This window comes from Saccostrea echinata, unplaced genomic scaffold (genome assembly GCF_033153115.1).
Source record: "Saccostrea echinata isolate AGI-Se365-2 ecotype Australia unplaced genomic scaffold, CSIRO_AGI_Sech_v1 ptg000001l, whole genome shotgun sequence".
Classification (NCBI taxonomy): domain Eukaryota; kingdom Metazoa; phylum Mollusca; class Bivalvia; order Ostreida; family Ostreidae; genus Saccostrea; species Saccostrea echinata.
In genome coordinates this window covers 6204159-6219620 of record NW_026889750.1, presented here as the reverse complement: position 1 = coordinate 6219620, position 15462 = coordinate 6204159, and the positions used below count along the sequence as shown (strand labels likewise).

General features: G+C 33.2%; 1 protein-coding gene across 1 annotated transcript in view; it reads left to right on the top strand.

Annotated features, from left to right (window-relative positions):
* The window catches only part of LOC133184283 (multidrug resistance-associated protein 1-like), a 28848-nt gene extending 15262 nt beyond the window's left edge, over nucleotides 1-13586 (top strand). Inside the window, exons 14-29 of the mRNA XM_061319274.1 lie at nucleotides 42-168; nucleotides 425-601; nucleotides 1379-1546; nucleotides 4918-5110; nucleotides 6809-6887; nucleotides 7044-7203; nucleotides 8330-8564; nucleotides 8880-9190; nucleotides 9422-9621; nucleotides 9920-10046; nucleotides 10377-10478; nucleotides 10914-11060; nucleotides 11429-11587; nucleotides 11993-12159; nucleotides 12603-12797; nucleotides 13362-13586. Of these exons, the coding sequence (XP_061175258.1) occupies nucleotides 42-168; nucleotides 425-601; nucleotides 1379-1546; nucleotides 4918-5110; nucleotides 6809-6887; nucleotides 7044-7203; nucleotides 8330-8564; nucleotides 8880-9190; nucleotides 9422-9621; nucleotides 9920-10046; nucleotides 10377-10478; nucleotides 10914-11060; nucleotides 11429-11587; nucleotides 11993-12159; nucleotides 12603-12797; nucleotides 13362-13473 (2659 nt within the window). The 3' untranslated portion in view covers nucleotides 13474-13586. The remainder of the gene's footprint in view (nucleotides 1-41; nucleotides 169-424; nucleotides 602-1378; nucleotides 1547-4917; nucleotides 5111-6808; nucleotides 6888-7043; nucleotides 7204-8329; nucleotides 8565-8879; nucleotides 9191-9421; nucleotides 9622-9919; nucleotides 10047-10376; nucleotides 10479-10913; nucleotides 11061-11428; nucleotides 11588-11992; nucleotides 12160-12602; nucleotides 12798-13361) is intronic.
* The last annotated feature ends 1876 nt before the right edge of the window (nucleotides 13587-15462 follow it).

Genomic DNA, 15462 nt, shown 5'->3' with positions numbered 1-15462 from the left:
TGAAAGTGTTTCTATAGTCATCTTTGAATGTTGCTTTCTAGCATTGATCTGACTGTTGAGGAGGGTAGTTTAGTGGCCATAGTAGGACAGGTGGGATCAGGAAAGTCATCCATACTGTCGGCCATGTTGGGAGAAATGATCAAGGTCAAAGGTCAAATTAACGTCAGGGTAAAGTAAATTGTATTCATGAACAGAAATGAAAAATACTGGTACATTTAAAAACTGTTTGAAAGAAAGGTACAAAAATGTATGCAGAAAAAGTATAAAAACAGTACTTCTTTTGATTGATGTTTAAAAAAATACAATAAAATGTCAAAATGAAATGTAAGTCTTTCGGTCTAATTTAAAGTTTGTTTTATGTTGTTATAGTCAGGAAATTGTTAAAAAAGTTTGACAGAGACACTAATGACCCTCTTTACAACAGGGTACTATGGCGTATGTTCCCCAACAAGCCTGGATTCAGAACAACAGTGTGCAAGACAACATTTTATTCAGTCGGCCAATGAGATCTGCTTTCTACCAGAAAGTTATCAAAGAGTGTGCTCTACAGCCAGACATTGATATACTGCCATCTGGGGACCAGACAGAAATAGGAGAAAATGTATGTTAATTTTCTGTGAAGCTAATTTTATGTTGACTTTTGATCATTCAAACTGTTTCCAAAAATATTCTTTACAAAACAAAGAAAAACTGGAGACCAACACCTTGAGGTTGAAATTGTGGAAGATTCTCACGTGTGGATACCGAACGGTATTCAATAGGGCCTGTACCTAAAGTTGCAAACTTAAAGATATAAAATGTTGGTGATCTGTTTTATGTCTTTAAAAATATTTTTTGTCAGATTAATTAAAAGGAAAGCATCAGTAATATTCATCAAAATTTTTATTTTTAACTCGACATGAAATATAATATTGCAGATCATTTTCGAACATCTTTGTTTGTTTGTTTGTATGTTGTTAAACGTCGCTCTCGAGAATTTTTCACTCATATGGAGACGCCACCACTTGCCGGTGGAGAGCTGCAAATTTTGTCCAATGCTCGGCACTTACGGTCATTGAGCAGTGAGGGGTCTTTTTCGTGCCAACACCTACTGCGACACGGGACCTCGATTTATACGGTCTCATCCGAAGGACCGGTCTCCACGTCCCACAGTGGGATTCGAACCCGGACGTAAGGATCAACTCCTTACCTCGCGACTCTAGAGCAGACGCTCTAACCACTGTGCCACGCGGGCGACTTCGAACATCTTAGAAAATTATATATTGTTTTTGACATCAAAATACAAAATATAGCTCTGTTGTAAGAAGTTTCATGAGTTACCTGTGTGAAGCAATCAGATTAATTTTGATGCAAGAAAAATATTTGGAATTTTCTTCAGGGTGTAAACCTTAGTGGTGGACAAAAGCAGAGAGTGAGTTTGGCCAGAGCTGTATACCATGACACAGACATTTATCTCCTAGATGATCCTTTGTCTGCTGTAGATTCCCATGTTGGCAAGCATTTGTTTGATGAAGTTATAGGAAATACAGGAATGCTTCAAAATAAGGTTAACATAAAGACTAAAGAGGGCCTCAAGAAGAAGATTGTCAGATTAATTGTCAAAAAAGGAATGAATAGAGATTATTGTACAGCAACCATTATTCTTAACTAGAAAACTGACCAGTCAGCAAGGGCCCCGCCAAGGGGTAGAAATATAAGGGTGCAGCTTACAGAATGAGAATTTTAATTGATTACAAAAATTAAAAAAATATATGAAGAAGAATATGCAATAACAACTCTATTTATAAAATTTCAAGATAATTCCTAAGTATTAAAAGATTGAGAGGCAATATGAAAACCATCTATCCTTCTGTATTCAATAATGCAGAAGTGAAAAAAGAATTAGATAGATTACATGATCAGTACGTACTGGTCCCTGCTGACAAAGCAGGTAACAACATTGTCTTTGTTTGTAAGGCCCATTATATTTAATGTATTTTAGAGGAACTTGGATTTAATTCTACAAGTGGTAATCCAACTTATACTCATAGTTCCCTTTCTAAGGAAGAAATTCTTCAAAATCATATGTCAGTTTTGAATATTTTTAATATTCCAAACAACCAAAATGAATTCGAATTACCATATTTATATTGGATTCCAAAACTTCATAAAAATCCTTACAAACAAAGATACATAGCGGGTTCCAGTAAATGTTCAACCAAGCCTCTATCTTTACTCCTCACTAAGATATTAACAGTGGTGAAGGAGAAACTTCAAGAGTACTGGGCAACAATATATTCGAGAAGTGGTGTAAATCAGATGTGGATACTGAAAAATTCCAAGGAACTTTTGGAAAATTTGAAATCACAAGATTTTACCAAGATCAACAGCTTTAAAACTTACGACTTTTCAACTTTATACACAACCATTCCCCACGATAAATTAAAGTCAATGCTTTTTGATATCATTGACAGCTGCTTTTTCAATAAAAATGGAACTCGTAAATATACTTACCTTGTCATTGGTCATTTGCAAAATTATTTTGTTAAAAAACATTCTGATTGTACACACAAGTACTCTGAAGTTGACATTAAAAAGATGCTTGAGTTTCTGATTGACAATATCTATGTGGTTTTTGGAGACCAGGTCTTCCAACAATCTATTGGAATTCCTATGGGTACCAATTGCGCCCCGTTATTAGCAGACCTTTTTTTGTATTCGTATGAAGCAGAATTTGTCCAAAATCTTGTACGTGAAAAGAAGAAAACACTTGCTGTGGCGTTCAACTCGACATTTAGATATATCGACGACGTATTGTCAATTAACAATGGCTATTTTCATTCTTATGTCGATACGATATATCCTGGAGAACTTGAGATAAAAGATACCACAGAGTCTGACACATCTGTTTCATATTTGGATATTTTACTTGAAAAAGACGTTAATGGTAATCTAACAACCAAGCTTTATGATAAACGTGATGACTTTAACTTTTCAATCGTCAACTTCCTTTACTTATGCAGCAATATACCTTCATCACCTGCATACGGGGTATATATCTCTCAGTTGATTCGATACGCAAGAGCATGCTCTACGTATGTACAATTTCTAAAACGAGGTAAGTTATTGACAAATAAGTTGATGAGGCAAGAATATCAGCTGTCTCGTTTAAAGTCATCATTTCGTAAGTTCTATGGTCGATACAATGACCTTGTCAGCAAATACAATTTATCATTGAGTCAGGTGCTGACTGACGTTTTTCATACTGATTGTTAGGCCATTATTTACACACTGAATTGTCGACGGATTTTTCCGTTATTTCCCGATCATGACAAGGAGCACACGGCGGGTGTGGCCGGTCGGCAGGTAATGCTCACTCCTCCATAGCACCTGATCCCACCTCTGATGTTTGGAGGTCCGTGTTTGCTCTGCTCCTATTTTGTATTGTATAATGGACTTTTGAGCTTGAATACTGTTCGTTATCTCCATATATTTCATCCAACAACCTGTAAAGAGTATCCCTGTATTTACATAAGGCAGTAAAAACATCATATCCATAACTCAATTAAATGTATATTTAAATTAGAATAAGTATGTGTTTTATAAAATGTTTTATAAAATGCCAGCCTTTGGTGAATGCAAATATCATCCAGGCTTGACCTTAACTTCAAAACAAACATCAGTTGCAGACAAAGTTGCAGACAAAGGTTAATTTATCTTAAAGTGACAAATAAAGATAAGCCTGAAAAATTTTCTGCCCCAGACAAGATTATTAATCCCAGGGGATTAATTGTACTGCTCTCTCATCCTTTTCTTCCAAGTTTACAATAAGAACTTTTTTAGAAATGATAGAATGAATTTATTATAGGACTACCTGTTAAAATTAATAGTATTCTTGAATTTACATACGGCAGCAAAAAAAATAAATAAATAAAAAAACAAACAAAAATTTTAAAAAAAAAACATATTTTTATGTATATCTTGTTTTTAGAATTCAATAAAATCATAACTCATTGTGTATTTTACCAAAATAAAGTATGAACATTATTTCAATCCACATTTCAGAGAATGTAAACATCATTCAGAATTGACATTAACTTCAAAACAAACTTCATTTGCAGACAGAGGTGTAAATTAATCTCAATTTGACAGAAACAGATAAAGCTTTGGATTTTCTTCAAGAGGAAAGTTAATTAATCCCACGGGACTAGTTGCAGCTTTCATAGTTTACAATAGGAACATTCTCAGCAGTTATCTCTCTTTGCCCTGGCATTCATTCTAATGTAAAGTTAAGGAATCTACCCCACCACCCCAGCTCCAAACTGGATGACAGAGAGCATCAAAATATGTCTTACTGCCTCTTCAACCAACATATCAAATTTGAACTTAATTGTTCAACTACAAAAAAAGTTATTAGAAAAAAGAAAATTTGTGGACGGAAGAATGACAGACAGACAGACAGACAGAGTGATTACTATAGGGCACCCGCAAATCCTTGCGGGGCCATAATAACTTTTATTTGCAATTCGTCTCTATAAAATTAATCAACAACTATTAATTTTTGAAATTGAGAAAGTATTTCAAATAAGATCACAACTATACGTAAATACATTTAAATGATTTTTCACGGAACGGAGTTTTTGTGAGTAAAAAGGAACTTGTGAAACACAGATACTTCTTGCACTCAGACATGACAAAAGTTGGTTTGCAATATACATGTATTGCCTGGTGCTCCAGATTTTGTAACATATGTCTGTTTATTTTTATTCCAAGATATTCATTGTTTCTAACTCTTTTCTTTATTTATGTGTACATTTCTTCATCTGAATCAAATGTTTAGATATTTAGATATGAAATATTTTAATACCACATTATTAAAATTTGTGTATATACTTATAAACAAATTTGCCTTCAATTAAATGACTACAATATTTGTAGACAAGAGTATTGGTCACTCATGGAATACACTGGCTGCCAAAAGTAGATAAGATTGTAGTGCTGGTCAATGGCAGTGTATCAGAAGTTGGGACATATGAAGAGCTAGTGGACCATGCTGGACCATTCGCCGAGTTCCTCAGCACGTACCTCACTGCTGACAAAGAGAAAGAGGAAACAGAGGAGGATCAAGAAGGTGGGTTTTTATGGAGAGTGTCTTACGATTTAGATTTGTGTAATCTGGGATAGTATTCATCTTGTTTTGTCTTATAATGTATTGATCGAAATAATGCCATAATTGGGTTTCTGTATGTAAATTGTTTGTTTCCACTCTTGTCCCTATCTAAAGGGTAGCATGAGGGTGGCAATAATTGTATGCTGAGTTTCTTTTTAGCTCATCTGAGCTGAAAGCTCTAATGTGTTTTTTGACTACTTGTCCGGCTACCATCAGTCTGTCTGTACACTTATCACTTTTTCAACTCCTCAAGAACCACTGGTCACTGTTTATTAAAGCTTGTGCAAAGTATCCCTGGGTAAAGGGAATTCTAAATTGTTAAAATGAAGAGGCAAGCCTCCTTCCAAGTGGAGATAATCAAGAACAGGGAAAAATAAGGTGGGTTTATTAAAAATTCTTTTTTTCAAGAACCAATGATTCAAAAAGCTGAAACTTATGTGGAAGCTTCCTAAGGTAGTGTAGATTCTAAATTAATCAATTCTTCCCCCTCCCCCTCCCCCTGATGGTTGGGGCCTCAATGGGGAATCAAATTTTTACATTGAACTATATGGGAAAAATCTAGAAAATCTTCTCAAGAATCAGTGGACCAGAAAAGCTGAAACTAATGTAAAAGCTTTTGAGGTAGTGAGATTGTCAATTGTTCAAATCATGTCCCATGAAGGGTAGGGTGGGGTCACAATAGGGAATCAAAGTTTTACACTGATATATATAGAACAAATCTCAAAAGCCACTTGGGCAGAAAAGATGAAATTGAAATGAAATCTTCCTGAGGCAGGGTATGATGTAAATTGTGCACATCAATATATGGGATGGGGTCACAAAAGTTTTCCATTAGAATACAGTTGTACATTGTATATTGGGAAAAAATCTGATGCAGTCTCAACAGCAGGGTCAAATCACTCAGGTAAGTATTGTGGCCCATGGGCCTATTGTTTTGTTTGTCACCAATAAATCATGTGCTAAATAATTTTCCTAGGTACAATAAGCCTTACAAGTACACTAGATTTACAAATACAGTATTTTCAAAAATTAGAGTCTAGGACAAAAATTTTCTAGCTTTCTTACTAGTGAGTTCAACACTTAAGATATTCAATCGGAGGGCTCAGATATGTCTGATAGGAGTCCTTAAGTGGTCATTAATTAAACAAAACACAAGAATAACAAAACAATTTTTTCCATATATATATATATATATATATATATATATATATATATATATATATATATATATATATATATATATATATATATATATATATATATATTTAATTTAAAGCAGTGTTGTGGTTTTACTTAGTCACACAATGGCTCACATCATTCTGTTACCATGACTACCCACAGTAAACGAATACTACAAACCATTCATATATAACATATAGTACATGTACACTGTAATTTACTGATCCAGTGACCTGTCACCAGATATTATGAATACAGATTAAAAGAATTAAATTTATATTTAGAAAATACTATTCTTTGGAACATTTTCAGAACCCACTTAATTATGAAAGAATTCTTCCTCCTTCAAAAATTATTGAACAATGCTGTGCATGAATCAAATATTAGAAAAATAACAACTCCTCAAAAATACACCATCTGATTGAAAAAATATAATTTATGCTGACAAAGTATTCTATAATTTTATTTTTAATTGAAAAGTTCAGGAAGCCAAGGAGAGAATCCTACAACGACTGATATCTGTGACGTCCGTAACGTCGGAGGATGACAGTGAGGACAGGTGATATTCAGGGGACTTAATCTTTATCAGTATTTAAGTTGAAACATAAGAATCATTGCTCCTCTATAAAGCCAGTGTTTATTTCTTTTGTACAATAAAAAGGAACGTTGGAAAAAATATTGAAGAATTTTAATGGAAATTTTCAAATTTGATCAGAGTGTCAGAATCTGAAAGTAAGAAGACGACTTTAATTCGTCAGCGAAGTGTGACACGTCAGCAAAGTGTGACACAGAATGACGACAAAACAATGGAGAAAAAGAATAAACCTACAGAAACCCACAAACTTATAGAAGAGGAAAAGGCTGAAATAGGCAGTGTAAGACTAGTTGCTAACTGTGGGGGGGAAATGAAATTTCATAATGATTTCTGTGCACAAACCAGTCCCAAAGATTTTTGAAGATGTTTATTGGCCTCTTCATTCATAGATTTACTTCAGAGGGTAAGAGACTACAATAATAAAAAAAAAAAAGTCATCTTACAAAGTGGTAATTAGAGGCAAACAACTTAAAATTATAAACATCAAATTGACAAAGTTGCTACAAACTAACATTCCATGTTTTACATAATGCCAAAATTCAAAATTTCGAGAAAATAAGGATTTACGACAGTAAACATGACGTTCACAGATAAATGTTCATTGTAGAATATATCAGTTTACTAATAAGTACAAGTAACTTCATGTAAAGGTCATGGAAATGTAACAAAATAATACAGATGATAATATCTAATCCAGTTTTCACATAATGCCATGACCATGTGCGCTTTCCAATTTCATGTTTCATTAAAATATGCAAAAACTGTTTGATGACAACTAGTGTGGCTTTATATTACATATTTGATAACTAAGTAGTGTTATACATTTTGCACATAAAACTTACTCTTTGGACTGTCTAATAACAATGAAATAAGAGGCAAAATTCTCGTTAATAAAATGCGGGATCTTCTCGGACGTACACAAAACATAATCTGAAACACTATAAAATCAGAACCGGAACGGATAATATCTGTAACACCACAATTTCCTTTTCATGATTTCATCAAAACTATAAAGATTTTATATATGAATATTAATAAAGTAGGGAAGATTAAGATTTTACAAGAAATCATACCCTCAAAATTAAGGAATGTCTTTTTTTTAAACAAATGAAAATTGGAGACAAACGTCTCCCAAATTAATGAGGCATGAACCTTTGTAAGGGAGATAATGCTAGATTTGATATTTTTAATAAAGTTTTATTTTTAACTATAATCTGTGTCAGATTTTCTACTCAGACCATTTGATTATGTTATATTTGTCTGCATTGTAGTTAAAGTTATCTCTATTTTATATTAAGAGAGTGTCAAAATAACAGAAAAATGAACAGATGTTTGAACTCACTTAAAAGCTAAGAACTATAGACAGTAAAATAGTCAATTCAAATGCCAATAAATTTCTGTTTCAGGTTAAGCTAAGTGTGTACTTGGAGTACATTCGAGCCTTAGGAACACCTTATTTCGTATTAATATTAGCACTGTATGTTGTGTTTATTGCTGTTAGTATATTTTCCACAACTTGGGTAAGTTACTGGACAGAGAATGCCACTCTCAAGAATTCCTCCGTCCTCGGAAACAGTTCAATGCGCAGGGAGAGGAATGACTTCTACTTCGGTATTTATGGTGGCTTGGGAGCAGTGCAGGGTAATTGTATTCTCGATATCATTATGTTTTATCTATTTTATTTGGTTTTTTGGGGGGGATTATATATATATAATTTGTTTTTAGAATACAAGTAATTTACATGCTTTCAATATAAGTAATGAACTTTATTTTTGTGCAAGACGATCTGCTTGAAAAAATTACAGTCTTGTGTATATTTGAATTAATATTTGAGATTATAGACAATAGTAACCAAAAACTGTGAAAAATTGTCCTTGTTTATAAAAACATTGAAATCTCTGAAAGACAATTATGAGATACGTGGTATTTGAAATGAGGTTTGTTTTATCTTTTCAGTTGCATTCATAGTAATCATGTTGTTCATCTCTGTGGTCCGCAACGTTATCGCCTCAAGGATTCTCCACCAGAAAATGCTATTGAACATTGTGCGCTCACCTATGTCCTTCTTTGATACGACCCCTGTGGGTCGCATTGTAAATAGATTCTCTGATGACATCAGCACCATTGATGGAGAGTTGCCAAATACATTTTTCATGTTTGTGGACAGCGTTTTGATGGTTTTGGGAGCATTAATCGTCATCTCATTCAGTACTCCCATATTTATGACAGTTATTCTGCCTTTGGGGATTCTTTATTTTCTTGCACAGGTATACTTTTCTTGGCATCAAGAACCAGAAACATATAATTATATACATGTAAAGCAGCAATTTTTGTCTTCATAAGTCTTCATACAGTTAACAGAGTGCAAACACTACAGTCATTGCCTTCTTTCATAATACAAACTTTCGTGATTTTCTCCAATGCTGAATTATATGTTCATATAGATAATACTTTGAGCTTTTTTTTTTAGACCGATAAACCCTACTTTTATTTTGCAGAGATTTTACATTGCAACCTCCCGTCAGCTAAAACGATTAGAGTCGAAGACGCGTTCTCCTATCTACAGCCATTTTGGTGAGACCGTCACTGGAGCGAGTGTCATTCGAGCCTTTGGATTACAGAACGAGTTTATTCTTGAGTCCCAAAAACGAGTAGATAAAAACCAGGTGTTCACTTTTGCCAGTAACACTGCTAATAGGTGAAGCATTATTGAAAGCATTGGTTATTAAAATAGTTTTAAAAACAATTTTGTCAGTAATTTTTTTACATTTAAATAGGGATGTCTTATGTTACATCCTCAAAATATTAAGTATGGCATCCTTGGTGTAAAAATGTTAATTGTTCCATTTTTAAAAATGCTTATTCCACTTATATTGTTATTTTGCATCACTTCCCCCCTGTGCCAAGAAAGAGTCATTTGTGAAAATTGCATTAAATCCTTTGTTGTGTCATCAATAAAGCTGTGAGACTAAGTTATATGGAGACTTTCTTTGTAGGTGGCTTGGATTCAGGTTGGATCTCCTGGGAAATTTTGTAGTTCTGGCGGCAGTCATTTTTGCTGTTCTGGCCAGAGATACGATACCGGGAGGAATAGTTGGACTCTCTATTTCCTATGCTCTACAGGTAAGACTATCTGTTAACTAGTGAAACTTAAAGCAACAAATTTTGATCATTGAAACAGTGATAAATTGCTTCCTTAATCCCCCTCCCCCGTCCCCCATTGAAAGCCCTGAATGCATATGAAGAAGCTTTTACTATAGTACGGAATGCAGAAAATTAATACCTTATTCTGAGGGTAATGAAATATGTATGATATCTACTTTTTGTGATGAGATATTAGAAAAGTCAGGGCCAGAAGAGCTTGGTTTTTCTGAGACCATCCTATAACACTGAAATATTTTTACAGTGCTCTCTTAGTTTACTGGTAGCACACTTTGATTAATTGACCTATAGATCACTGAGAATCTGAACTGGCTAGTGAGGATGTTCTCGGAGCTGGAGACTAACATTGTGGCCGTGGAGAGGGTATCGGAATACACCAAGACACCAACCGAGGTTAAGTCACAGCCTTATTAATCAGAGCATGCAAAACTGTTGAGTCAAGTCACTATACATATCATTTTGGAAAGTTTAACTACACTGTATACTTCTCTGTTTGGCATTTCTGTAAAAGCTATTGAGTGAAAATGAATACACAAATGTACATTATGGCTAAATACAGTTAAACCTCGTTATCTTAAACTCGATGGGACCGAGGAAAAAACTTAAAATATCAAAATATCCAAGGATTCGAGATATCCATGGTAAAATACTTAAAGAATGAGTAGTTGGGACTTTGAAATCACTTGAACATATCCATGGTATTTGAGATAAACCTGTTGACTTTGAGCCAAAGTTCATCTGTAGTTCACTTCAACTGTAATCATGGAGTCAGATTTTCACTTGAATATTGTATGTGCATCAGTGTTGATAAAAGATTATGATATACAGGCTGGCCTTGAAAATCCCTATCATCGACCTTCACATGATTGGCCGACAAAAGGTGTTGTGGAGTTCAGAAACTACTCCACTAGGTACAGAAGTGGCCTTGACCTGGTACTGAAAAATGTCAATTTCAAGGTCAATGTCTCAGAAAAGGTAATATTTTACTTCAATCTACATATTGCTTTTTATTTCTAATAATGGGGTAAATTGACGAAAACGATTTTATATTTTAAAAAAGGTTTATTTTTAAGAAATTTTAGATTAATAATAAGAAAAGACACAAAGAGGTCAATTTTACCAATATAAAAACAGACTAAAAGGCCCTAGCTATCAAGAAACAATTTCACAGAGTAACCGAAAATAATTCAAAATTTATAATTATCCTAAAAATGAAATTGTATTAAGTTTTGCAAATTATCAACAACTCTAAGAAAAAAACTTTTTAAGAATAAGTTTAGCTTTTGTTGTTTGATCGTTTAGCCATGTTGTTTGATTGTTTAGCCATTTTCTTTGGACTGTAGGTTGGAATAGTGGGAAGAACAGGAGCCGGAAAGTCTTCCTTGACCTTGGCACTTTTCCGGTTAATTGAACCAACATCTGGTTCTATTATCATTGATAAAGAAAATCTTTCTCACATGGGTTTGCACGACTCCAGGTCACGATTAACCATACTTCCACAGGTACTTCTTGACTACCGTCTTATTTTAGTTTTAGAAAAGTATTTATATTTCCAATCATACACTATGTACAAGCTAATGATTTTAGGGATCTTTACTTTTGTGTTTTGTAATTGTTATGCTGATTAGATACAGTAAAACACTTTTATAGCAAATCGCCAGGGAAGGACAATTTTGCTTTGTTTTAATTGTAATTCGTTATATCCGTTAAGTTCTTAATACTATTCAAAACCAAAGGAAATGGAAATCACCTCGCTATAAGCCTAAATTCATTATAAGTGCATGAGTTGGTTTAAGTGTTTTGCTATAAATATATATATATTATGTAATAATTCTTTACGTCTCTGTTCTTCCTCTTGTAAATTTACCTTACAAGTAAATGTTTCTAATCACTGCTTGGTCTGTTAGGACCCAGTATTATTTTCTGGGACCCTGAGAATGAACTTGGACCCGATGAGTCGATACACTGACCAGACTTTGTGGGAGGCCCTGGAGCATGCTCATCTGAAGGACTTTGTCCAGACATTGCCCACTGGCCTGGAGTATGACTGCGGAGAAGGGGGGCAAAATCTCAGGTGTAGAAAAATTGAAAAAATGTTGTCAACAACGTTGATCTTGTTTTATAAATAATTGTATTTTAATAAATGTAAAATTAAATTTTATGTCTCAGAATTTTTAAATTATAGTGTTCCCAGAAATTTAATTGAGAATTTTTTATGATACATTTATCTAAAAAGTTGGATTAATAAAATATAAAATAATTTAACATTACCATTTAATTTAATGGCAATATTCCGTACTTTCCAATGATACATGCAGTTTTCATGGATATCCTCCCTTTTATTATATATATTTCCTGTTGCCTGCTGATGTTCAAAATTACTGCTTTCAAAAATAGCAAGTTTTTTATAGGGCTAAGAGAAGAAACATAATAGTTATAAGAAACAAATTCACAATGAATTTCATGAAGAGAAACAATGTATTACTTAAGTTTATTCTGGGATTTGATTGGTTGTAGTGTTGGACAGAAGCAGCTTCTCTGTTTAGCTCGAGCACTCTTACGCAAGACCAAAATTCTCATTCTGGATGAAGCTACAGCAGCAGTTGACATGAAAACGGATGAACTCATCCAGAATACTGTTAAACAGGAGTTCCGTGATTGCACAGTTCTGACCATAGCACATCGTCTGAACACAGTAATAGATTATGACAGGTATAAAGTAACATGAAAAAAATCAACAATTGTAAAGGTTATAAATACTCAAATTTATACTAATAAATTTGCATGCTCATTTTGTTATGTTCAAAGTGATATCGATGGTTTCAAAACCCAACTTTTAAAATAAAACAAACAAATGATAATTTGATTGAGGATTTCTTTCATAATACCGTTTTAGGATATTTTGATTTTAACTCACCTAAACAGATGGTTCAAGTGAACTTTTCTAATCACCTGTTGTCTGTCAATCTGTCCATCCGTTCACTGTTCAATTAGAATAACAATATTTTAAGTATGAGGCCATAATGTGTAAGGACTAGTTTTGCATAGGAATGCATGTATATTAGGGAAAACATTTACTGATGAAGAACAGCAGGGCCAAAGTGATTCAGATGAGCATTGTGGCCACAGGGTTTCTTGTTAAATATTTTACCTATTGTTAAATATTTTACCTTTTGTTGATATTATAACATGGTTTAATTCTTTTATAAAGAAACATTCCTTAGTAATAATCAGAAAAGAATATTGATTTAATTCTTTGCATTTTGGTTGGTTTAGGATTATGGTACTGGAGCAGGGTGTAGTAAGAGAATTTGATAGTCCCCAGACATTACTACAAAAAACTGACAGCTTGTTTTATCAGCTGGCAAAGGATGCTGGGATTATTTGAGACAAAGAATGCTAGGATTGTTTGAGGCAAAGGATGCTGGAATTTTTTTATATTGGGAAACATACCAAACCAAGCACTGACATAGTATTTTTTTTTTAAATGATATTTCTAAAATGACGAGGGAGAAAATGAACATGTTTTTAAGAAATAGAAAATTGTTTTCGAAACTTTTGTTACAGTCAGTTTCCTTCCTCTTCCTTAATGAGGTTTGCTGGTTTTATCTTGTCAATCAATACAAATCTGATCAGTATTTGATCAGTTGAAAATTTATATTGATAAAGAGGAATCTCAAGCATTTTTTTTTCAAGATGACCAATTTACAGTTGTTTTCTTGTTAGTTTTTGTTTTATTTAAGTTTTTGTACATATGTAGATCTCACAAACTTTATTATTTATTATGCAATATATGTTAGAAATCATTCCTTACATTGTTTAAGAATCCAATATTATTGTACAACATCAACATTTTACTATTAATCAGGGAACAAAGTAGATCTCTTTCTTATTTCTCGTGTGCACATAGTATGTTTATTTAAACATAGCATTGTTATCATTGTTACTTGTATAAAAAAGCTCATAAATAAGAAATAAAAAAGTTTGTCTCAATGAATTATAGTAAGGGGACAGAGTTTATAGTAAGGGGACAGAGTGCAATATTTCCTAGCTAATCCAATTCAGATATGCAGCGGTGTTTTTCAGATGTATTCCTTGTACAGTCAAACCTCGATATCTCAAACACTGATATCTCAAAAACCACATACATGTTGAAGTGATTTGGAAGTTCCAAACACATACTAGTATTCCCTAAGTAATTTACCCTTGATATCTCAAATCCTTGGACATCTCAAACTTTTTCTTGGTCCCATTGGAACTAATATAATGAGGTTTAGCTGTACTTTAATCAAAATTAATACTTTACAGTCAAATGAACATAAACAATAGATCTGGTAGCTACTTATTCTTAATACATTACAGTTGAACTTTGATTGATTGATTGATTATGTCCAATACCTTATTGAATACCAAGAATATTATTATGTTAAAGTGAATTGGAAATCCCAACCACTTATTTTCAAGTATTTTACCCTTGATATGTCAAAGCCTCAGATGTCTTTCTCAGTCAAATCGAGTTTTAGATTAAGAGGTTTGGCCCTATTTTAATGACAAGAAGATTATCATTTTTTTAAGGGGCTGGGACACAAATTTGAAGTAAATATTCTCTAAAATTTTCAGTATAATATCATGATTTATATGTTGCTAGGGCATTTCACGCAGAAATATAATAGAAGCGTGTTTAAAAACTTTCATCTGCAAATTATTAAAACTACGAATTTTGGGACGCATTTGATTGACACATAACCTTACACTTTCATGAAGTAAACTTTATTCTTAATACTCAGGAAAATTAGAAATGTTGTGCATTAATAAACAATATTAAAACTATAATCAAGGAATTCAGAGAACAAGTTTGGGAAAGCAAAACCAACTCACCAGTATTGTAAGTTCGTGCTCAGTGATGTGTACAGGGTAAACAAATGGAACACACCCAGTAAAACGTAAACATTAACAATAACAGCCCATGGCCTGTTTACAAAATCAAATATTTGTCATGATGTACATTTTGTAAAAAAAGAATGTCGTTGTCATTGAATTTTAAGAATATTTGTGTAAGTTTAATTCATTAAACTGAATTTAGTTTTTGATTAAACATAGAAATTTAAAATACAAACAACGGAACTATGTCTAGGCCCCTTTCAAGAACATATTTATTTAAAAATGCAAACCACATATACCTCAGCATGTATACGAGAATTGTAAGACCATTTATTTGCCAAAAGCTAAAAAAAAGTGGATGGCTTGATAGATTCAAAGTATGAAAGCATGGAACTTTTGTTAAATGTCATGATTTACGAGGTTTGCCCAGAAAACACAAACATTTTCTATTTCTTTTTCGCTAATATTCTGAAGTCAAAAAATCTCGTGCACAGTA